Raw genomic sequence first — 24,755 nt, 5'->3', positions numbered from 1 at the left:
TGGGCATCTTGCATACCTAAACTTTCAATAAGCTCATTTATTTTCTGCTTCTGGCTTAGAAGATAAGAACCATCATTTTGTTTCTCAATTTCTATACCAAGATAGTATGACACATTACCCAGTTCTTTTATCTCAACATTGTGGTTTAAACACTTTACAATGTCCTTGTACTCTTGCTCACTTTTGCTTGCAATGAGCAGATCATCAACAAAAGCTAAAATGTATGCATATTGTCCATTTGTGCACCTAGTGTACAAGCATTTATCTGCTTCACCTTGCTTAAATTCTAAATTTGTCAATATTTCATGCAATTTTTCATTCCAACATTTTGCACTTTGCTTTAATCCATAAAGACCTTTGTTTAATTTACACACTAGCTGTCTTTGTTTTGTATTTATGAAACCTGTTGGTTGTTCCATGTACAAGTCTTCAGTTATATCTCCGTGAAGAAACGCTGTTTTCACATCAATGTGGTTGACTTGCATGCCTTTTGAGACTGCAATGCTCAGAAGTGTTCTGATTGTCGTGTGTTTCACTACAGGTGCAAACACTTCATCAAAATCTTCTCCATATTTTTGAAGATATCCCTTTGCCACTAATCTGGCTTTATACCTTTCCATTTTTCCTTGTGCATTCCTTTTTAACTTGAATACCCATTTGCATCCTATAGCTTTCTTGCCAGGAGGTAATTTTGTAAGAATCCAAGTATTATTTTTATCCAATGCATCAATTTCTTCTTGTGCAGCTTTACGCCATTCAGCAGCTTCTTCTGCTGGCATTTTCTCAATCTCATCCCATGTTAAGGGCTCTTGAGCTTCTGCTGACTTTGTTAGGTAAGACAGTCTTGGGGGTGGAACACCTTTGTTTTCCCTGGATGAGCGTCTGACAACAGGTTGGTCTGACCTTTCCGCATCCTTTAAATCTGAGAGTCCTTCTCCAATTGATTCCCCTTCTCCAACTATACTGTCTTCTTCAATGATCCTTTCTGTGTCTGTTTCCTCTGCCTGTTCCTCGTTAGATACAGATGAGTTGCTTTCAGACATCTGCCTTGGTATGGCATTTATATACACTGGCATGTCTATTATGGTTCTAGTTTCATATTCTGGATGATAAGGCTCATCTGGGATAATCCAGCCTTTATCAACCCTTTTGTTTTCATCAAAATATGTAACATGTCTTATGCCAACAATGCCAGTTTTCAGATTCAAAATTCTATATCCTTTGTGTCCTGGAGCATAGCCAACTAAAATGCCCCTTTCTGTTGTGGAATCCAGCTTATGCCTTCTTTGCTTGGTACATGAGCATATGCTGTACTTCCAAATGTTCTTATGTGTGACAGGTTTGGCTTCCTACCATGCCATGTCTCATGTGGTGTGCGCTCAGCGCCTTTAGTTGGCATTCTATTTTGTAGGTACACTGCTGTGAGAATGGCTTCCCCCCATAGTCTTTTAGGGAGATTGCTATCTGACAGCATACATCTGGTCATTTCCACAAGTGACCTAAATTTTCTCTCTGCAACAGAATTTTGCTCTGGTGTATAAGCTACTGTTGTGATATGCTGAATGCCTTCTTGTTCTAGAAATGTGCGCATGCTTTGTGAAGTGAACTCACCACCATTGTCGGTCTGAAGAACCTTTGGTTTTCTTTCAAATTTATTGCTCACCATGGCTACGTATTTCTTCAGCATGTCTGTGACTTGACTTTTCTCTTTCAGCAAATAGGCCACACAATATCTAGAGAAATCATCCAAGAATATTAGCACAAATCTGTTATTTCCCAATGATGGGATATTAAACGGTCCACATAAGTCACTGTGTATTAAGTCCAGCACTTTATTACTCCTATTTCCTGTGTATGCAGGAAATGAGGGTCTCACACCCTTTTGAGTAACACAGTCTATGCATTTCTCCATTTTACCAGCATCTTCACTTATCTGAATGCCGGTGGCCAGTTGCTTACTGTAAAGATCCTGGATCACCTTAGAATCACGATGTCCCAGGCGGCGATGCCAGATTTCCAGACTACATTTACCATCATTCTTCCTTACTTGCGCCATATGTGAGGCTTCACCTGAAATGCTCAGTTTATAAACATCATTATGCATAAAAGCTTCAGCATACACTTCATCATTTTTAGAGATTGTGCACTTACTGTTTTCAAAATGAATCGCAAATCCCTTCTTATCTAATGTAGATACACTAAGCATATTGCAAACTGCTTGGGGAATATACAAAACATCACTTACAGGAATTTCTTTAACTTCACTAGACACTTTGCATTTTAAGAATCCAATACCTTTTGCTTGGATCTTAGCAGTCCCTGCGTTTGCAGTTTTAAGAATACCTTCCTCTGGACACATTTCCTGAAAGAAATTCTTACAATTGGTTAAATGGCATGTGCTCCCCGAATCCAAAATCCAAGTACTTTCATTTGAATTATTATTTACCATAGTCAAAGATTTTTCTGCCATTAGAAAGCCCTTGTGTTTATCTTTGTCCTTCATACATTTCCTGGTTTGAAAATTCTTTAGTTCCATTGGCTTAGGTGAGCTAGAGGGAGTGTTTTGTGTTTCCTTACACCATTTAGATACATGTCCCTCCTTTCCACATGAGTAGCAAATCAGCTTGCCCTTGGGTGGAGTTTTCCCATAGCTCCGCCTTCCTCTGTTCTTTGCCAAGAAATTTGTTTCATTTCTCTCTGACTGACTTTGAGAACACGTCTCCTCAGAATCATTTATTATGCATTCCTGCCTTAGTTTTGATGTTGTCTGTTCAAAAGATTGCCCTTCAATGGCCTCATTTACAGACCTAAAAACATCAAACTTCTTTGATAGTGAGGTAAAAAGAAATGCTCTTTTCAATGCATCACACATGGGAATTCCAGAAAGTTCTAACTTTTGAAATGAAGACATAAGATACATAATGTGATCATTACATTTACTTTTATCCCTTAATTTGGTTTCATTCAACTCTGCCAACCAAATTGGTTGCTGCTTTGCATATGTAGTTGCATACATAGTTCTCAGTTTATATAAAATGTCCTTTGGTGTATCTTTTCCCTCCACTAATATGGCTTGTTTCTCTGAGAGAGCTTCCAAAAGCATGCACTTCACATAATAGTTTGCATTGTCCCATTCAGCCATATTTTTAGCTGTTCTGTCTTGGTCTAAGCATATATTTAATCCTTTTGCTCGAAGGAGACATATGAATCTTAGTTCCCACTGCTGATAATTAAACTCAGTTAATTTAGGCACCTTGAGAGAATAGAACAATGGTGAATTTCTTCCCTCAGCCATTTTCTTAGCCTTCTGTCTGCTGTGTGGGGGAGAGAGAGACAGACTGAATCTTTCCTTTAAAACTTAAGAGAAAAATGTGGCCTTTTTTTCTGCCTGGTAATATTTCTCTTCTTTTTCAATTCCTGGCCCCTGGGCCCATAACCCTTTTGTTGGATTATTTGTAGTAAATAATTAGCAGATTTTAGTACACACAGCTTCAGCTTTAGAAATGTTAATTTCTTTCTTCATCTCTCTCTCATTCACCCCTGAATAATTCACTGCTGAGTCACTTTAAAGTTGAAGTAACAAAACATCTGTTTACTCACAGTTTGTAGTTAGATTATAATCAGACAGGCTTATATATACATATTACTATACATTTGTATTATCAGCTCCTTCCATGTGCTTAGATGGTAATGGATGCTCACACCACCATAGATCCTCTCAGGTTAGGAGAGATCATGAGCTCCATGTGCTCCATGTGCTGCATGTGCTTCATCTGCCCCCCACAGGAAGTTGCATAGCTGTGTGACCTCTCTAAGTAATTCACATCAGAGGTCACAGAGTAATCACAGAGAAATAATAGGTGACAGGCAATGCATGTAAAAATACAATTACATTCCAACAGAGAGGAGGTGGAACCCCCCCCCACCACCACCACCCACCCACTCCACATCCAAAATCAACAAGCATTAATAAGAAAACTCCGACCCCTTGGGCTTAGAATCTGAAGATAAGGCATCCATATCTGAAGAAATTGTTTTCTACGTTTAGGCGACATCTTGGAATCTCTAGCCTCCCAAGATACTAAAAGGTGCACCTGATTACGCCAATGCCAGTAAGCGGGCGCTTCCGAAGAGGTCCAATATTGCATTATACACTTTCGAGCTACCAAACTCAGCTTTCTGCATAGCAGAGTTGCAGGAGTGTTCAAAGAGGCAAAAGCCCTTGGATGGTCTAGCAAAAACTGTCCCTCCATGCCCTCAATTTTATTCCCAAGCTTGATCAGAAACCCCCGGACCCACTGCCAAAATGCTCGCACCCCTGGACACTGCCACAACGCGTGGTAGAAGGTATCTCCTCCTACTTATATTCAGAATTGTTTTATAATATCTGCTTGTTTTAATCTTCTACTATGATACTCAAGGTCTTTATGTAACACTAAGTGTCTATTTTCTAATCTATCTACCAACAAGAATGATACAATGTAAGCCACATTGAGGCTGCAAAAAGGTGGGAAAATGTGGGATACAAATGCAATAAATAAATAAATAACGCCTGGCTCATACATATAGCCTGAATGGTGGTGACATGGTTATCTGACAGATCCATTACTCAGTATCCCTTGAGACTCACGTAAGAATAGCGATAAGAAAGATTTGGAGTTGGGTAATAAGAGAGACTACGAAAGGATGTGGCATTTTCTCTAACTGCTCTTCAGTAACTTATTTACAAAGTGCAAAATGCAGAGCAAAAGCATCTCATTGTGGCAGGAATTAACCCCCCCCCCCCCTAGTTTGTCTCGATTGCCCAAGGTGAATTGCAGCCAACTTGTGACATGCAGGAAGATCTGTGTTGTCACCAAGCTGATGAGAAAATCATGGGGATGTTTGAGATTTGTTCTGGATCACTGAGTCACTGTGCGGTCAGAGGTGAAGGGTAATATCTGCTGTTTCCAGAATTCTAGGCTCCACAAGTTATTACCTCGGGCTACGTAATCAAGAAACCCTCACTTATGGGCCGCAGGACACAGTAGTGAGTAATAGAATTTGCAGTACAGAACTTGGAGAAATGTATCACAGAACCTGAAACACGAAAGCCTGTTCAGATTCTCTCTCCTGTTAGGTTTGGGATTTGGAAATGAAGAAGTTAAGTATTATCTGTATTTATGTCAGAAAGGAGTTCATTCCGAGAGCCGCCGTCGCTGCGCTCCCTTTCCTAGGACAGTGTTGTAACTCAGCAAAACAAAGAACAGAAGGGACAATTAGAAAGCAATTCTTATGCACAGCAGCTAGAGGGCGCCTATTCTGTAAATGAAAATGGGGGGCCTACTTTCTCTACAATTCTCTAGACATCGCTACGGAAGTTGAAGGGGAAAAAAAGAACCTTTTATCTGCAAAGCTCCAGGCCTTAATCAAATAAATGACTTCCTCTTATGTTGCATAGCTTTTGCCACATCAGGAAACATCATTATTATGTAATTCACTTATGATTTTGAAAAATTATGAAATTCTAAATCATGGTCTGATTGCAGAACTAGACTAACAAAGCTGCTAGTACAACCAACTCTAACCCAGATATTTCCAAATAATCGGTCAAATTTAAGAGGCCCATTGAGGTAGATTGTCTGGGGGAGACACCCCCTGCTCCAGGGGGGGCGGAGGAGTAGCCTAGTGGTTAGTGCAGCAGACGGTTCGATTCCCGCTGCAGCTCCTTGTGACTCTGGACAAGTCACTTAACCCTCCATTGCCCCAGGTACAAAATAAGTACCTGAATATATGTTAACCCTTTGAATGTAGCTGCAAAAACCACAGAAAGGCGGTATATCAAGTCCCAGTTCCTTTTCCCTATTTGAGATTCTACATGGACTGTTGCTACTATTGGAGATTCTAGATGGAATGTTGCTACCATTGAGATTCTGTTGCTACTGTTTGACATTCTACATGGAATGTTGCTACTATTGGAGATTCTACATGGAATGTTGCTACTACTGAGATTCTGTTGCTACTATTTGAGATTCTACATGAAATGTTGCTATTCCACTAGCAACATTCCATGTAGAAGCCTGCCCTTGCAGATCAGCAACGTGGCCGCGCAGGCTTCTGTTTCTTTCAGTCTGATGTCCTGCATGGCAAATGAGAGGAAGCCCACAGGAATTGAATGAGGGTGAGACCTGCCCATATTTTTGCCTTCCTATGAAATATGTGTGTATTTACAAAATAACGCTTACGTGGATTTTTGACATTTACACACATATGTGCACAACTACATGGGTTTGTACCAGTTTTCTACTTGACACGCAAACGTCAGCACCTAATTTATAGAATTATCCTCCTTACCGTCCAGCTGAGAGGAGGTTCAAAGCGATCGCAGTTCCAATCACTTCCTGCATGTCAGAACCAATAATTGCAATCTCAATTGTTATCCATAGGATGATCCGTGGCACCTGCAAAAGAGGGATCCATCACCAAAAGGGAAGCAAGTCGAGACTTGTCAATCACTGTAAGGCAAGCAGGCCAAAACCTGCACCCCATCGCTGTAAGAGAACTAGGCCAAGACCTGTGCCCCATCGCTGTAAGGGAACCAGGCCAAGATCTGCACCCCATCGTTGTAAGGGAACATGGCCAAGACCTGACCCCCATCATTGTAAGGGAACATGACCGAGACCTGACCCCCATCGCTGTAAGAGAACTAGGCCGAGACCTGTGCCTCATCGCTGTAAGGGAAACAGGCCGAGACTTGAGCCCCCATTGCTGTAAGGGAACATGGCCGAGACCTGACCCTCATCGCTGTAAGGGAACCAGGCCAAGACCTGCACCCCATCGTTGTAAGGGAACATGGCCGAGACCTGACCCCCATCATTGTAAGGGAACATGACCGAGACCTGACACCCATCGCTGTAAGAGAACTAGGCCAAGACCTGTGCCTCATCCCTGTAAGGGAAACAGGCCGAGACTTGAGCCCCCATTGCTGTAAGGGAACATGGCCGAGACCTGACCCTCATCGCTGTAAGGGAACCAGGCCGAGACTTGTGCCCCATCGCTGTAAGGGAAACAGGCTGAGACCTAACCCCCATCATTGTAAGGGAACCAGGCCGAGACCTGCACCGCATCGTTGTAAGGGAACCAGGCCGAGACCTAACCCCCATCATTGTAAGGGAACATGGCTGAGACCTGACCCCCATCGCTGTAAGAGAACTAGGCCGAGACCTGCGCCCTATCGCTGTAAGAGAACTAGGCCGAGACCTGCGCCCCATCGCTGTAAGGGACAGAGCAGCCAAGTTACTCAGTTCCAGCCTGGAGATTTTGGAAAAATCCTGGATTTCCGACCACCCCCTCTTAGTGTATTTTGGGACTTCCAGCACAGAATTCAATGGGCAGAATCAGGCACTACATATCCTACCCTGCTCTGGGGTGTAAGTTCAGAACAAGAACTGGCTAAAAAGTCTCCAACCTTGAACTGGGTTACTTGGCATCACTGTAAGAGAACCAGGCTGAGACCTGGTCCCCACTGCTCTCGAGTCACCTGGCTGAGACCTGGATAGCGAGATTGATCCATCACTGGCCCAGACTGTTGGGATTACTGTATGCAATTTTCATCGTTCAGCCCCGACCCTGCCATCTCCAGTCCACTGAGAGTCTGCTGCCTGTTGCTCTTTAACCTATAATTTTGCTGTTGCTGATATATTTTGGGCAAGTGTTAGGCTGGTTCACCCAGTAATGAGAACGTAGATCATAAGTCCGTGCTTAGAGGTTTATGAGGGAGACCAGGGCAGAACAATCTTCCAATTGTAGAAACAGAAGAAGGGTAAAAGCTGGGAGGGAGCTGGGAGGACCCTCCCCCTCCCGGGTAGATGGGCAAATGGTATTTTGAGGGAAAGTGTGTGAAGGCGGGGCCGACGCAGTTCCCAAAACTCCTGCACCTCTTTATTTCTGGGTAACTCTTACAATAGTTCAGCGAGGTCTCACAGCCTGCAGAGAGGTCGGTTCTCCTAAGGTTGATGTGGCCACTGTGAGGCTGCACTTACAGGAGATGTGTTGTAACACGTGTGGTGAGCATGAGGAACATCGCTCATAACCCCACTGAGATGAGCTGCACTGAATCGGTAATGGTGGTGGAAAAAGCAAGAAGAATTCAATAGTTTTTAAACTAAAAATGTGTGACCGTCCATTAAAATGCATGACAGCTAAATAAGCAAAGCGGGGGTTGGGGGGGGGGGGCTTAGGTAGGGAGGGGGTTTCAGTTAGAAGGGATGGTTTGAGGATTAGAATATGTTTCATTGTTTGCTAGGTCATTAGCTGTTCTAAATTTACTTGAGAGGGAGCTAGAGAGTAAATGCCATGCTGCCCCACCCCCTCAGGGGACTAGTCTTGGTTTAAATGGATGGGGGTAGGGCTTGGGTGTTCAGACAGGGTTCTGATGGGGTGGTTGCAGGAGGGAGGGTGGTTTCAGGTATGTCTTATTCAATATTGTGGATTTACGGGTTGATGGAATTGATAAAAGTTCAATAAAAGCTATTTTAACCTAAAATGCATGACAATGGGGCAACGGGTCACCTGCTCCCACCTGTGAAGAAACAGTGTATTTTAAGCCTGTAAAATGTATTGGATATTTTCCTGCATTGATTATATTCTGAAGTGTATTTCTTCCCTATTTGGCCAGCAGGTGGTGTTTCTTTGCTGTAAAGCTGTTACAGACAACTAAGTGTTTTTTCTTTAGTTTGAGCACAAACAGGAAGCAAGAAGCAGTATATATTTGAAATCTTATTTACAGAGCTCTGATTGGCCCAGGAGCTCATCTCATTTGGACTTTACTGGTTTTGAGTTTAGTTTCAGCCTGGGAGGAGAGAGAGAGAGAGCACGCTCTTTGCTGAAGCCCTGTAAAAAACAGTTATATTTGATAACTGGTGAACAGTTATATATGTCCTGATCTCCCCAAGTACTTTCTAGGAAGTATGCAAATGTTTAGTTAGTTTTCTAATGGATCCATCATTTTTCAGTTACTTGTTAGTGTTTGCTAATTGCACATTTTTTTTGTCCACTGTTCCAAGTTCTGAGAATAAACACATTAGTTTGTTCATTCTGCCTGTCTGGACTGATAAAGAATTCTGGAAGTTTGTGTGTTGGGTCTGTGAGTGCTTTCTGGGAACTGCAGAACCACTGGGAGTGTAGCTCCAATAACCTAGAAATCAGTGGGAATAATTGAAGAGCGGGAGACTCACCCAGAGGTGTGACCCAGTCGGTGGGAAGAGGATGTTAGTGTAGAGTACGAGTGGCAGGTGCAGGTGGACCTGAGCTGTGCTGGGGATAGACCCTCTAAGTAGCTGTGAGATAACCCAGGCGGGTGGCTAGGCGTTTTGTGACACCACCCCTTTTACAGGAATGGCAGAGATGTCAAGGACGGACCATCCCAAAGAGTGTGACTGAAGTCCAAAGAGTGAGATTATTTCAGACATATTCCTAATGAGTGAGAGGAGGGGCTCACAGGTGAGAGTGGGAGAGCCTTCAAATGAGTGTGATACACTCCTAATGAGTGACAGAGTGTGAGAGTGAGAGTGTGACCCATTTTTAATGAGTGAGACTTGACATGTTTGGTATAGGGCTCTGCAGCCCACAGTTCCTGAAATGATCCCTCTGGTCTCTTACCTTTGGGTAGTAGATCTGGCAGATCTGAGCCAGGTCCCGTCCGGTTACAACGCCCAGCCGCACAGCGAGTCGTTGGCAGAGAAGCCCTAGGACTGTGGCCAACAGCAGCACCCAGACCAGCTGAGGGGACAGAAGCACAGAGAGTGACAGGCAGAGTGACAACAGCAGATCAAATTAATTTGTCACCCCTTGGAGAGTAATTCTGACACTGACTGTGAAGATCTGGCCTCCTTGTTTGGATTTGGCTTTTATGGCTTGTGTTTTCCAAATCTGAGTTGAAGGAGACTTACATAAAGGGTAGGGAAGGTATTTCCCTGTCTCCAGAGGCAGCAGAAGGTTAAGTGACCTGCCCAAAGTCTATTAAAATCCAAAGTTTTCTTCCCCCTTCACTCTTATGTGTGTCTGTACAGTAATGTGCATAGATACACATAAGAAAATAGAATTTATACTTTTAGGTACTTCAATATCTCAATTATGCCGTCATTTACTAGGTTACTACACTGTCTCTGTGTCTCCTCTCCTTTAGTCCAGGGCTAGTGCAAGGATATTCGACTCTCTAGGCAAACATTTCATCTGGCACCACCTCTTCCTTCTAAAATACAAAACGTATGCATCTTGTTTCTCCTACATAAGCGCACAACTATGGAATGGATTCCCATATGCAGTGAAAACAATACATGACCACCTAAACTTCAGGAAATCATTAAAAACCCACCTCTTCAAAAAAGCTTATCCCACCGATCCAACATAAATCCTCACACCCAGCAACACAACATAATCAATGATCGTACTGGACAACATACTGTCCTCTTCCCTTGACCCCTGATGTCTGCAGTGCCGTAGCGAGGGCTAATAGCACCCGGGGCGGGTCGCCACTGCGCACCCCCCCCCCCCGGGTGCAGCATGGCACGACCCCCCCCCCTGCGGCGCACCCCCCGGAGCGCAACCCCCCCCCCCCCAGAGCGCATTCTTACCTGCAGGAGGGCCGATCCGCCCCGAGTGCACGTCACTCAGAGCTGCGTCGGCCCCGCTGGTTCCCTGCTCTCTCTGCCCCAGAACAAGAACCTGTTCCGGGGCAGAGAGAGCAGGGAACCAGCGGGGCCGGCACCCCCCAAGCGCGTGCACCCGGGGCGGACCGCCCCTCCCGCCCCCCCCCTTCCTACGCCACTGGATGTCTGATTCACTTCTACCTCATTTGACCCCAACACAATCTTGTATTTGTTATCAACCGAAACGGCAAACGCCTTTACGGTACTTTGTAAGCCACATTGAGCCTGCAAATAGGTGGGGAAATGAGGGATATAAATGTAACAAATAAATAATAACACTAGATACAGATGACCCAGCAGGACGGTTCCCAGAAGGTACCGGAAGCTCTGCAGGTATTACCCTGCCTCAGTCTCAGGACTTCTGCTGGTTTTATTTCTGTTTGAGGACAGAGATTTCCATCAATATCTGTCCCTCCTGCCTGACCTCACAGGTTACCTTAAAGCCAGCGATGGCTCCGCACTGCAGGTCTGACTCGACGTTCCCTGGGTCCAAGTAGGCGATGCTCATGAGGAATCCGGGACCTGTGAATGCCCAGAGCTTTCGGAAACTGAATCCAGGCTGCCCAGGGCGAGATGAAGAAAAGACAGGGAAGGAAAGAAAAATGACAAAGAATCGATATATCAGCAAAAACGGTGCAAAGTTCTAACCGCTTTTATAAAAGGGCACTTTTATAACCTCAACGCCAAATTTGCACAGGTAAATGTTTAGAATAGTAACATAAAACACGCATACGAGCATCTCGTAGCAGCATAAGTGCCAGCAGGACGCCTCACTGCGATTCTGCAAAACATGGGGTAATTCTTTATAGATCACCTAAAGTTAGGTTCTGGGTTGCTGTGCGCTAATGCCCACATTCTCTATATGATGCTCAAAATTGCGCACACAATTTAATTGAACAAGAAGCTAATTAGCGCAAATAGTTGGAGGCTAAAAATCCATTAGTGGCGTTAACTGGCAACCATTTGCATTTACACGCGTAGCTTCCTAGTTAGAATTCTATAAAGATATGCGCGTAAACTTTTAAACCTGAATTCGAAAAGGGGGCATGACCATGGGCAGATCAGGGGAGTTCCTACAGTTTGGGCAAAACGGCAGATCTGCATCTACTTTAGGCTAAGCACTTCTATAGATGGTGCCCAGCTCGAAGCGCCATTCATATAACAGCGCTTATCACATGATTTTTAGACCACGGGAGATTGCCAGGCTGTCTCCTATGGTCCACGCTGAACCCAGGCCATTTGCAGTGACCAGCACTGAATATCTGGTTTAACTTTGATCTGTCCCACTTTAACTGGCCAAACTGAAATTTAGTGCTGACCAATTTTTATTTACTTTATTTATTTAGATTTTGCTCACACCTTTTTCAGTAGTAGCTCAAGGTGAGTTACGTTCAGGTCCTCTGGATATTTCTCTGTCCCAGGAGGGCTCACAACCTAAGTTTGTAGCTGAGGCAACGGAGGGTTAAGTGACTTGCCCAGGAGCAGCAGTAGGATTTGAACCCATCACCTCTGGATTATAAGACCAGTGCTCTAACCACTAGGCCACTCCTCTACCCTGAAGAATCTTGTTACTCTTTGGGGTTCTATTTGAAATTCTGCATGGAATCTTGTTATTCTTTAGAATTCTAGAATCTTTATTTATTTAGATTTTGCTCACACCTTTTACAGTAGTAGCTGAAGGTGAGTTACATTCAGGTACTCTGGATATTTCTCTGTCCCAAGAGGGCTCACAATCTAAGTTTGTACCCAAGGCAATGGAGGGTTAAGTGACTTGTCCAAGATCACAAGGAGCAGCTGTGGGATTTGAACTGGCCACCTCTGGATTGCAGGACTGGTGCTCTAACCACTAGGCCACTCCTCCAGTCAGGCCGGCCAAAGTTATTCCTCCTATTGTGGCGGCCAAATATGGCCCAGGTGAAAAAATGGGGGTCCACAACTTCCAGAAAAGAAGCAAGCACAAATCAAAGGGGCTAAAGCAAAACAAATTCCAAATGACCAACAGAAACACGGAGTAAGAGCGTCCAAAAGGTTTATTCGCAAAGAGTCAACTGACCCAAAAGACCCTACACGGGTGTTTCGGCAACAAGCCTTCCTCAGGAGTCAATATGGTTCAGTCTCTCGGAGGGAGAATGAAACATGTTTTGTTCTCCCTCGGAGAGACTGCTCTCTACGCCACGCAGCGTATTGTGCGCCAGCATTCTTATGGGTTTCACACTGACTGTGATGCTGTTCTATCTGAACCATATTGACCCCTGAGGAAGGCTTGTTGCCGAAACACAGCCCGTGTAGGGTCTTTTGGGTCAATGGCCAAATATGGCCAACAAACTTGGCCGGTTTGACTTTTAAAATCGGCGGATCGCTGGTTATATTGCCCGATATAACTGGCTATCTTTCAGCGACGGATAGCCCGCCAAAATGTCATTTTAGCGGCCATATCCTTCTGAATATCGGCCTCTTAGTGCTCATTTTTTTTGGCGCCCATGTATTGAATTTAGCCTTAAATGTCAATTCCGGATCAGTGACTGTGTGCGCAGTTGCCGTTATAGGACTCCTTAGGCTTAGGAGGAACGCAAGGAAATACTCTTTCACTGAAAGGGTGGTGGATACGTGGAATGGCCTCCTGGTGGAGGTTGTGGCGACGAGGACTGTGTCACAATTTAAGAAAGCATGGGACCAGCACGTGGGATCCCTTAGGAAAGAGTTAGTACAGGGCCAGTCTTAGGCCGAGGCAGCCGCATAAGGCCTGGTGCTTAAGGGGGCCCCACGCGGCACACCTCAACTCTGCCTCCTCCGCTCCATCCCGCTCCCGCACCGGCGCTCACAGTCCACTGGCAAACACCCGAAACCCAGACCCAGCCAGACTGCTGTGCGTGAGCCGGCTGCCTGCCAGAGACTCGCAGCAGTCGGGCTGCAGCGCTCCCTGGCCCTGCTCACCCAGTCGCCGCTCCGGACCGTACCTCTCCTCCTGAGTGAGTTTGCACCTCTGACCCCCCCCAGGCCATGTGCGTGATGGTTGCAACGCGAGCTGCGTGCGTGAGCACCGCAGACTGTCTGCAGCAGAGCAGTAGATCCGTCCTGCTCGGTCCTCCTGAGTGACAGACAGTCCTGGTCTGCCAATGATGCGGCCCACCCATGCGACAACTTCCTTCTTCACGGGCGGGCCGCGCGGGACGGGCAGAGAGAGTTGAGAGAGTTCCAGTTCCAGCTTGAGCTTCCAGCCGCAGCCAGTCAGTGACAGAGTGACAGACAGAGTCGGAGTCTTCTTGACTCAGAGAGTTGTGGTATAAATTTTAAAACAATTTTAAAACCTTGGTGGTCTAAATGTTTTTATATTGTACATTATATTTTACACATCACTTTATTTTATTGTATATCATTTCATTTCATTTTTATTTTAGTGCATATATCTATATTATTTTTGCTTATCAATGGGGTGGAGCTAGGGTGGGGGCGGGGCTAGGATGGGGCCCCACCAAATTGGTCTGCACAGGGCCCCGCACTTGCTAAGACCGGCACTGGGTTAGTGGTTACTGAGGATGGGCAGACTGGCCTTTATCCACTACTAACATTTCTAAAGCGCTACTAGGGTTACGCAGCGCTGTACAATTTAAACATAGAAGGACAGTCCCTGCTCAAAGAGCTTACAATCTAAAAGACAAGAGAACAATCTAAAGACAAGTGAACAATCTAGAGGACGAGTGAACAGTTAATCTGATAGGGTGGATAGATTGGGGCATTCTATATATCTCGAGCGGTTAGGCGCCGAAGGCAGCATTGAAGAGGTGAGTTTTAAGCAGAGATTTGAAGATGGGTAGGGAGGGGGCATGGCGTATGGGTAAAGGAAGATTGTTCCAGGCATAGGGTGAGGCAAAGCAGAATGAGCAGAGCCTGGAGTTGGCAGTGGTGGAGAAGGGTACTGAAAGGAGGGCTTTGTCCTGTGAGCGGAGGTTACGGGCGGGAACATAGGGGGTGATGAGGGTGGAGAGGTAGTGAGGAGCCGCAGACCGGGTGCATTTGTAGGTAAGAAGGAGAAGCTTGAATTGTATGCGATATCTGATCGGAAGCCAATGAAGTGATTTGAGGAGAGGGGTGATATGAGTATATCGGTTCTGGCGGAATATAAGACGTGCGGCAGCGTTCTGAACGGATTGAAGGGGGGATAGATGGCTGAGTGGGAGGCCGGTGACAAGTAGGTTGCAGTAGTCAAGGCGAGAGGTAATGAGAGCGTGGACGAGAGTTCGTGTGGTGTGCTCAGAGAGGAAAGGGCAAATTTTGCTGATGTTGAAGAGGAAGAAGCGACAGGTCTTGGCAGTCTGTTGGATATGCGCAGAGAAGGAGAGGGAGGAGTCGAAGATGACTCCGAGGTTGCGGGCAGATGGGACGGGGAGGATGAGGGTGTTATCAACAGAGATAGAGAGTGGAGGAAGAGGAGAAGTGGGTTTAGGAGGAAAGACGAGGAGCTCGGTCTTGGCCATGTTCAGCTTCAGGTGGCGGTTGGACATCCATGCCGCAATGTCGGATAAACAGGCCGATACCTTGGCCTGTGTCTCCGCGGTGATGTCAGGTGTGGAGAGGTATAGCTGGGTGTCATCAGCATAAAGATGATACTGGAAACCATGAGATGAGATCAGTGAGCCCAGGGAAGAGGTGTAGATTGAAAAAAGAAGGGGTCCAAGGACAGATCCCTGGGGAACTCCAACAGATAGTGGGATGGGAGTGGAGGAAGATCCATGGGAGTGTACCCTGAAGGTGCGGTGGGAGAGATAAGAGGAGAACCAGGAGAGGACAGAGCCTTGGAACCCAAAAGAGGACAGCGTAGCAAGAAGTAAATCATGATTGACAGTGTCAAACGCGGCGGAAAGATCGAGGAGGATGAGGATGGAGTAGTGACCTCTGGATTTGGCCAGGAGCAGGTCATTGCAAACTTTAGAGAGTGCCGTTTCTGTCGAGTGCAGAGGGCGAAAACCGGATTGAAGTGGATCGAGGATGGCATGAGAGGAGAGAAAATCAAGGCAGCGGCTGTGAACGGCGCGCTCAAGTATTTTGGAGAGGAAGGGTAAAAGAGAGATGGGGCGGTAGCTGGAGGGGCAGGTAGGGTCACGTGAAGGTTTTTTGAGGAGAGGTGTGACAACGGCGTGCTTGAAGGTGTCAGGGACAGTTGCAGTGGAGATGTCCGATGTCATGTTTCTATGTTTCACAAAGACGTGCTAGCGTTTTTAGCAAGTGCACTAGATATGCTTGCGCTAAACGCTAGAGACACCCATATATTCCTATGGGCGTTTCTAACATTTAGTGTGTGCTAAAAACGCTAGCGTGCCTTAGTAAAAGGCTTCCCGTAGAGCACTAGGGTAAGTCCACAGTTACGCACCTAAGTTTAGGCGTGAGCGCTGACGCTAGTTCAATGGCTGGTGTGAATGCGTGTGCCTCCCCCGTGCAACTGCTAGAATTCTAGAACCCGCCATGCGTAATGCCAGGACCACTCCTGCCCCGCCCAGGCCCCTCCCAGCTCCACGCCCCTTTGCAGTTCTGGTGATAGATTTGGCGCACACATTTTGTGGAATGCTGACTAATGGCACTTATGTGTGTAATTGTTAATTAGTGCCAATTAACAGAAATAGCCAATTATTGCCCAAGAACATCAATGAACCACTCATTATTACATTAAAATTATGCGTGTAACTGCCGCTAGCCTATAACTTCTGCGCTCATTTTTACGCTTTAGGCCAGATTCTATATATGGCGTCTAAAACCTCTGTGCGGAATAAATTTTCCAACTAAGCATATTCTGTAAGCGCCGCCTATTAGAATACACTTAGTTGATATCCCAGCGCCTAAAACTACGCGCATCCATTTACAGCGAGGGAAACGTGGCATAAATCCCAGTGTGTAGTTTTAGGCGCATGGGCCATATTCTATAAACAGTGCATGTAAATTTTGGAACGCCCACAAACGCCCATTTCCCCACCCATAGCCACGCACATTAGAATTCAGACGCAGTGCATTACAGAATATGCTTAGCTAGTTGTGCGCATAAATTGTAATTATTGCCAATTAGGGCTCATTATTGCTTGTTAAGACCTGTTATCAACACTTGTTAAGCCCAATTTAGTTACACGCATTATTACAGAATACGTTTGGATTTCGGCGCCGGAACCCTAGGGCCGATCTATAGAATCCGGGAGTTTGTGGAAAAAAGTTGTCTGCCCAGGTTTTTAGAATTAGGGAGATAGGACTAACTTCTATACATGGCGCTGAAAAACACGGCGCTTAGTGCTATTCTATAAATGGCGCTTAACGTTAGGCGCTGTTTATAGAATAGCGCTTAGCGTAGGGAACCGCACCTACATTTACCAGCGAAACCTTGATGTAAATCCCTGCACCTAAATTAGGCAACAAATCCCCGTTATTTATAACAAACATGCATAAATTGTGGAACGCCCCCGATCTGCCCATGACCTTCCCATGGCCACGTCCCCTTTTCGGACCCGCTTGCGGGCGTAAATTTTAAATGAAATCCAATTAGCTCCAACAACTGCTTGTTGAGAGCCAATTATCAGTGCTAATTGGTTGCTATTCAATTAGAATTTGGGAGATAGTGTGTACTTGCAAGGGATTGTGCACAGTGACAGAGCTGGACCTTCCACTTATGCTCTAATTATGTGAATTCATGTCACATTTTGGCGACTGCACTTACACTGGGGTCTGTGGCTGCTGTCACGGCAGATTCCCAAATGTCAGGCAGGCTGATAACCAGGTTACATTAGTGTCCAATGTTCCCCACCAATCTGTTCCCATATGGCTTATTACGGGAACATTGGACACTAAAGGGTTAATATCCTATAACTGAACCTAGGTGCCCAGGTCCCCATTAGAGTACAGAAGCGCCCGGTTCCAGAATTGCTCCTACGTGTATTTAGGGAGTCTTTTACTAAGCCGTGGTAACGTTTTAGGTCACGGTAGAAATCAACTGAGTAAATGCCGAGATGCTCATTATATCAGCTGATTTCTACTGCAAGCTAAAGACCCCTTAATGCAATCCAGATCTTAAACAGTGGGATAGGGTTTAACAGAGTTTCATTGTTATGTGAAACGCAGTAGAACTAATTTTGTTGATTGGATATAACCAGATGTTTTTGATACAGAAAGACATGTTATGACCCAGAGACTGGCCAGACTAGGCCCAGTTCCCATACTTTATGTCTACTTTCTCCCAGGTCTGTGCCACAGCATCCCCCCCCCCCCCCCCCCCCCCGATTGAGGGTAAGTAGAGCACGGCTCCTCCGAGGGGACCATCTTGACCACAGGAACCACCTTCTTTCCCTTCCTGGTTCTGTGCAGCCACCTCTGGGACATGCCGGGCCCTAACTGCCCTGATTCCCATAAAAAGACAGCCCCAGACCCCTGCTGTGAAAGATTTTACTGCTCCCTGGTTCTGAATGGTTGTGCTGTTCCAAACTCCCACTTTAGACGGAAAACAATAGCCTTTATTAAAAGCAAAACATGTACCAGAAACAGGAACAATTTATTTCAGTGCAGAAACTTATTCAGGATGTAATTAATTGTTCCCTACTCTTTAATGATGCTTGTCATGTGTAATATTGTAAGCAACATTGAGCCTGCAAATAGGTGGGAAAATGTGGGATACAAATGCAATAAATAAATAAATAAATCAGAAAATTTGCTCTCTTACGATCTTTTCTTTAATGTGTAAGATTATATGTGGTGTGGTTTGTTTAATTATGTTTTGATTGTTTTAATTATGTATCTTTGAAATGTAATCTATCTAGAACTATGGTTTGTATGGAATCTACATTTTTAAAAAATAAAACATAAATAAAAACACAAACAAATTAAGCCGTCATGATGGGACCATGTTTAAGAACCAGGGAAACAGACAAAATGGGGGCCACATTGGTGATCTGCAAGGGCCGACTTCTACATGGAATGTTGCTAGTGGAATAGCAACATTCCATGTAGAATCTCAAATAGTAGCAACAGTGGAGGAGTGGCCTAGTGGTTAGGGTGGTGGACTTTGGTCCTGAGGAACTGAGTTTGATTCCCACTTCAGGCACAGGCAGCTCCTTGTGACTCTGGGCAAGTCACTTAACCCTCCATTGCCCCATGTAAGCCGCATTGAGCCTGCCATGAGTGGAAAAGTGCGGGGTACAAATGTAAAAAGGAAAAGAATTACCGTACCAAAGTGACGGGGGGGGAGAGGGGAAGGAGTCTGAGTCATTGCTGAATGCTGACTCCTAGTGGATGGGCTCAAAATGCACATTGTTGGGCTCTGGAGGCTACTAAGGGCTCCTTTTACTAAGTGACGGTAAGCCCAACGTGGGCTTACTGCTCGCTATACAGGAAGAAGCCTGGCGGACTTCCCACCCCTAGTGCGACATCATATCCAGCTGGAGTGTACCCAGTGGTAACTGGGCAGCGTGCGGAAGCCCTTACTGCTACCTCAATGGGTGGCGGTAATGGCTCCCCCCCCAAACAAATGGCACACAGCAAGTGCTTTACTTGCCGCACGGCCATTTCCTGTAGGAAATTGAGACTTCAAATACTGTGTTCAGTTCTGGTCATCATATCTCGAAAAAGATATAGTGGAATTAGAAAGATACAGAGAAGGGCGACGAAAATGATAAAAAGGATGAGACGACCTTCCCTATGAGGAAAGGCTGAAGCAACTAGGGCTCTTCAGCTTGGAGAAAAGACGGTCTGAGGGGAGATATGATAGAGGTCTATAAAATAACGAGTGGAGTGGAAGGGGTAGATATGAAGCATCTGTTTACGCTTTCCAAAAATACTAGGACAAGGGGACACGTAGTGAAGCTACAAAGTAGTAAATTGAAAACAAATCGGAGAAGATTTTTCTTCACTCAACGTGTTATTAAACTCTGGAATTTGTTGCCAGAGAATGTGGTAAAGGCAGTTAGCTTAGCAGAGTTTAAAAAAAGGTCTGGCTGGCTTCCTAAAGGAAAAGTCCATAGACCGTTATTAAATTAACTTGGGGAAAATCCACTGCTTATTTCTGGGATAAGCAGCATAAAATGTATTGAACTTTTTCGGGACCTTGCCAGGTATTTGTGACCTGGATTGGCCACTGTTGATGGTCCCAGTGTGGCAATACTTATGTACTTATGTTCCCTTTTACCAACTGCGGTAAAAGGGGGCCTCAGCATGCATGAAAAACACATGCCGACCCCAGCGCAGGCCCACTTTTGCCGCAGCTTGGTAAAAGGGGCCCTAAGTCTGTAGCTCCTGACTCAAGTTACTGTGATGGCTGCAGAAGGGGGGAGGGTTAAAAAAGGTCACAGTACTGCAGACCAAAGGACCAGGAGGAAATAGCCAGGTTAAAAAAAAAAACACTGTGAGACCTTTTCAGTTCATTAAACTCAGCCTTTCCACAACTTCTGCTTAAGAATTTGACTTCCTGAAATTTCAGCGCTTTTTTTGCACAGGGTTATCCTCACAATCTTTCCATAAAGTTGCAGGAAATCAGCACCCTGGGCCACAGACTGAGCTCTTTCCCGTGGCTCAGTGACAATGCTGCACACTGGCATGCGGGGCTGGTGATAAATACGATGGGGTCCAGAGCAGAAATCTAATAGGGGCCGCTGTATCTCTTTCAGGCATGGGGCCCCTGTAGCATGAGGGCCCAGGGTAACTGCCCTGTTTGTATCCCCCAACACCAGCCCTGCTGGTTTGCGAGGATCTGGGTTCTAATCCCAGGCTGGGATTCCGCTCCCTGATCAGTCAGGACAGGAATACAAAAAGGACAGAGTTCACAGAGGAGGAAGAGGAGGAGGAGGGAGTTTCAACCTTTGCTCAAGAGTGCCACCTGGGGGCCATATTCAGTGTCTGTTAGTAGGAATTCTTGGGGGCGCTGCAGCTTGTACCCCCCTGCCAAGGGCCATTGCTACAGTGGCTGGGTCAAGTTTGGCAGGAGATAGGGTTAAACGGGATGATATTGTTGATTTTTTAAAATGATGGCCACAGCAGTAAGAAAAACAATTTAATATGGCCAGTACTGAATTTTTATACAAAAACAAACAAGACAATTACATCTGAATATTCAGATATTTATTAACCTAAAACAGTTTATAACGGTTATCATCAGGATTCTAACCAGTATACAAAACAAACGTAGATATTCAGTAGACACACAACCACGATACGAGAAATATCACATTAAACAAAATAAAATACTGTACAAAAATTAAACAAAAAGAGATATTGTGTAAAAAAGACAAAAAAGGCATTTACCGTTTTACAAAAGTCTTTTACATAAGGATATGGAACAAATTCCGTAATCTAAGAATGCCCGATCGCGCATGTAGACTCTTTTCGTATGTCCCAGAGAGGGTACATTCAACAGTCCTTTCTCCGGAGAATGCAACTGATGGACGGGATAACAATTACGTAGTGGGTGGTGGCGTTTCATCCTTTTAACATCAAGACAGCAACCTTGTATTGTGTGCGTCCTCGAACAGGGAACCCATGCGACAACCTCGGCACCAGTGAAATCTGATCATAAAGCCTAGCACCCCGGCGTTGAGGCATGATGAGGCCTTCTGAATTGTCTCAGCGCTAGTGTTAAGCAAACCCAACAGCAAGGAATTACAGTAACCTATTGGCGAAAATCCAAACTAACCCAGTTATGGAACAGAAATGGTCCTCGTATCCCTGCTAGATGGTTTTCACAGAAACTAATTAAAGTATCCTATACAGATCAAAAGGACTGCTAACTAGTAATGAAAACTCAAAAATTAAAGTAGCATGTCACAATGTCCCTTTTGAAAAAAAAGGGGGGAAAGTCTCAACTAGTACGGCAACATGTATAAATAAGTCTTATTATTGCACGCACAAAAAGTCATCATAGACTAAAAAAACCCCATGAAAAAATGTGTATTTTTTTGTGTGTTTTTATATTTTATTCTATTCAATTCCTTTAAAAATAAGATACATAGAAGCACCGTGACTCAAGGCTGGTTAAGACAGTGTCTGAGGTGTTCACACTTCCTTCCCAGACCCAGAATTGTGGTAGATCAGAAAACCCAAGGCCGGCGAGAAGGTTCTGCGACCTGGAAGGCAAGGGACCTGGTCAAGAAAGAGCAGCGGGTGCAAACCGCGCAAGAGTCAACACGTCAAGAAGTCGAGCGTTCAGTGATTCTATGTTTCGTGGTGGAGTTCCCTGAAGAAGAAATTTCGAAACGGGACCGTAGGAATCCACACGATTGAATTTGTACGCAAACTGGGATATATGGTGGCAGATGCCATTAAGATAAGATAAGTGCTTCTATGTATCTTATTTTTAAGGAATTGAATAGAATAATATAAAAACACAAAAAAAAATATAAGAAAAAATACACATTTTTTCATGGGGGTTTTTAGTCTATGATGACTTTTGTGCGTGCAATAATAAGATTTGTTTATACATGTTGCCATACTAGTTGAGACTTTCCCCCTTTTTTCAAAAGGACATTGTGACATGCTAGTTTAATTTTGAGTTTTCACAGAAACTAAGACAGGGGATTTGCCTCAGTGTTAGTACTGCTAGATTTCTCAGCATTTTTTTTTTTTGTTACATTTATACCCTGCGCTTTCCCACTCATGGCAGGCTCAATGCGGCTTACATGGGGCAATGGAGGGTTAAGTGACTTGCCCAGAGTCACAAGGAGCTGCCTGTGCCTGAAGTGGGAATTGAACTCAGTTCCCCAGGACTACCACCCTAACCACTAGGCCCACTCCTCCACTGTTGCTACTATTTGAGATTCTACATGGAATGTTGCTATTCCACTAGCAACATTCCATGTAGAAGTCGGCCCTTGCAGATCACCAATGTGGCCGCGCAGGCTTCTGCTTCTGTGAGTCTGACGTCCTGCACGTACGTGCAGGACGTCAGACTCACAGAAACAGAAGCCTGCGCAGCCTTCTACATGGAATGTTGCTAGTGGAATAGCAACATTCCATGTAGAATCTCCAAATAGTAGCAACATTCCATGTAGAATCTCCAGTAGTAGCAACATTCTATGTAGAATCTCCAATAGTAGCAACATTCCATGTAGAATCTCCAATAGTATCTATTTTATTTTTGTTACATTTGTACCCTGCGCTTTCCCACTCATGGCAGGCTCAATGCGGCTTATATGGGGCAATGGAGGGTTAAGTGACTTGCCCAGAGACACTGTGGATCATGATATCATGTTAGCACGACTGACAGAAATAGGTATCAATGGAACAGTACTTGCCTGGTTCAGATCCTAACTATCGGACAGGCAACTATCCATGATGTTTGGCAGCAACTCATCAGCACCATGGACACTGACCTGCAGAGTACCACAAGGATCCCAGGGGTTGGGGACCCCTTCGCCAGCAAAGGTACCTGGCGGCAATGGGGGGAGGGTCGGTGGCGACGGGGGGGGGGGGGGGTGCCCCCTCCTCGGGCTCTGGATCCCCCCTCCCGCCAAGGTCTGGCTACGCCCCTGCATTACACAGTGTGATACCTGCAAGCGAGCCTTCTCCAGACTAGCCCCCCTCCCCCACATACTCGGAATGACACTGACTGCACATACCATAGTGTGTCCACTCCTACCCTAGCTGAGATAATATTTAACCACCTCTCTGACCTCGTGAGCACTTTTCTTTCAAATCAGTCACCTTACTTTCTAACTCTTCCTACTCTCTTACCTATCTATATGTTCCATCTTTGCTTTACCCTTCACTATTAATTAAATGTTCTATTGTGTTGACATTGTAAGTAGTATCCTATGCCATACTTTGTATTGTTGTTTGAATATTTTTTTACTGCTGTAATTGTCTATTGCTCAGTTGATTTATTCTTACTGTACACCGACTTGAGTGAATTCTTCAAAACGGCGGTAAATAATCCTAATAAATAAATAACAGCTGTACAACAGAGTGGCTGCACTATCCAAACAGCAACGGTATTCTAACTGCTATCCGGATAGCTTAGATGACAGCAGAAAAAGACCTGCACGGTCCATCCAGTCTGCCAACAAGACAACTCATATGTGCTACTTTTTGTGTATACCTTACCTTGATTGTACCTGTGCTCTTCAGGGCACAGACCATATAAGTCTGCCCAGCACTATCCCCGCCTCCCAACCACCAGTCCCGCCTCCCACCACCGGTTCTGGCACAGACCGTATAAGTCTGCCCAGCACTATCCCCGCCCCCCCACCACGGCTCTGGCACAGACCGTATAAGTCTGCCCAGCAATAGCCCCGCCTCCCAACCACCAGCCCTGCCTCCCGGCCTCTGCCACCCAGTCTCGGCTAAGCTGAGGATCCATTCCTTCTGAACAGGATTCCTTTATGTTTATAGTAACATAATAGATGACGGCAGAAAAAAGACCTGCACGGTCCATCCAGTGTGCCCAACAAGACAACTCATGTGTGCTACTTTTTGTGTATACCCTACTTTGATTTGTACCTGTGCTCTTCAGGGCACAGACCGTATAAGTCTGCCCAGCACTATCCCCGCCTCCCAACCACCAGCCCCGCCTCCCAACCACTGGCTTCTGGCACAGACCGTATAAGTCTGCCCAGCACTATCCCTGCCTCCCAACTACCAGTCCCGCCTCCCAACCACCAGCCCCTGCCTCCCAACCACCAGCCCCGCCTCCCAACCACTGGCTCTGGCACAGACCGTATAAGTCTGCCCAGCTCTATCCTCGCCTCCCAACCACCAGCCCCACCTCCCAACTACCGGCTCTGGCACAGACCGTATAAGTCTGCCCAGCACTATCCCTGCCTCCCAACCACCAGTCCCGCCTCCCACCACCTGCTCTGGCACAGACCGTATAAGTCTGGCCAGCACTAGCCCCGCCTCCCAACCACCAGCCCCGCCTCCCAGCTCTGCCACCCAGTCTTGGCTAAGCTGAGGATCCATTCCTTCTGAACAGGATTCCTTTATGTTTATAGTAACATAGTAACATAGTAGATGACGGCAGAAAAAAGACCTGCACGGTCCATCCAGTCTGCCCAACAAGACAACTCATGTGTGCTACTTTTTGTGTATACCCTACTTTGATTTGTACCTGTGCTT

General features: G+C 45.5%; 1 protein-coding gene across 1 annotated transcript in view; it reads right to left on the bottom strand.

Annotated features, from left to right (window-relative positions):
* LOC115474056 (natural resistance-associated macrophage protein 1-like) overlaps positions 1 to 24,755 on the bottom strand; it is a 69,934-nt gene that overhangs the window by 34,671 nt on the left and 10,508 nt on the right. The window contains exons 3-5 of the mRNA XM_030209353.1: positions 11,125 to 11,247; positions 9,640 to 9,759; positions 6,334 to 6,440 (exon numbers count right to left, since the gene is read on the bottom strand). Of these exons, the coding sequence (XP_030065213.1) occupies positions 6,334 to 6,440; positions 9,640 to 9,759; positions 11,125 to 11,247 (350 nt within the window). The remainder of the gene's footprint in view (positions 1 to 6,333; positions 6,441 to 9,639; positions 9,760 to 11,124; positions 11,248 to 24,755) is intronic.

The sequence above is a fragment of the Microcaecilia unicolor genome, chromosome 7, assembly GCF_901765095.1.
Source record: "Microcaecilia unicolor chromosome 7, aMicUni1.1, whole genome shotgun sequence".
Lineage (NCBI taxonomy): Eukaryota > Metazoa > Chordata > Amphibia > Gymnophiona > Siphonopidae > Microcaecilia > Microcaecilia unicolor.
This window is presented reverse-complemented; position numbering and strand designations above follow the sequence as displayed.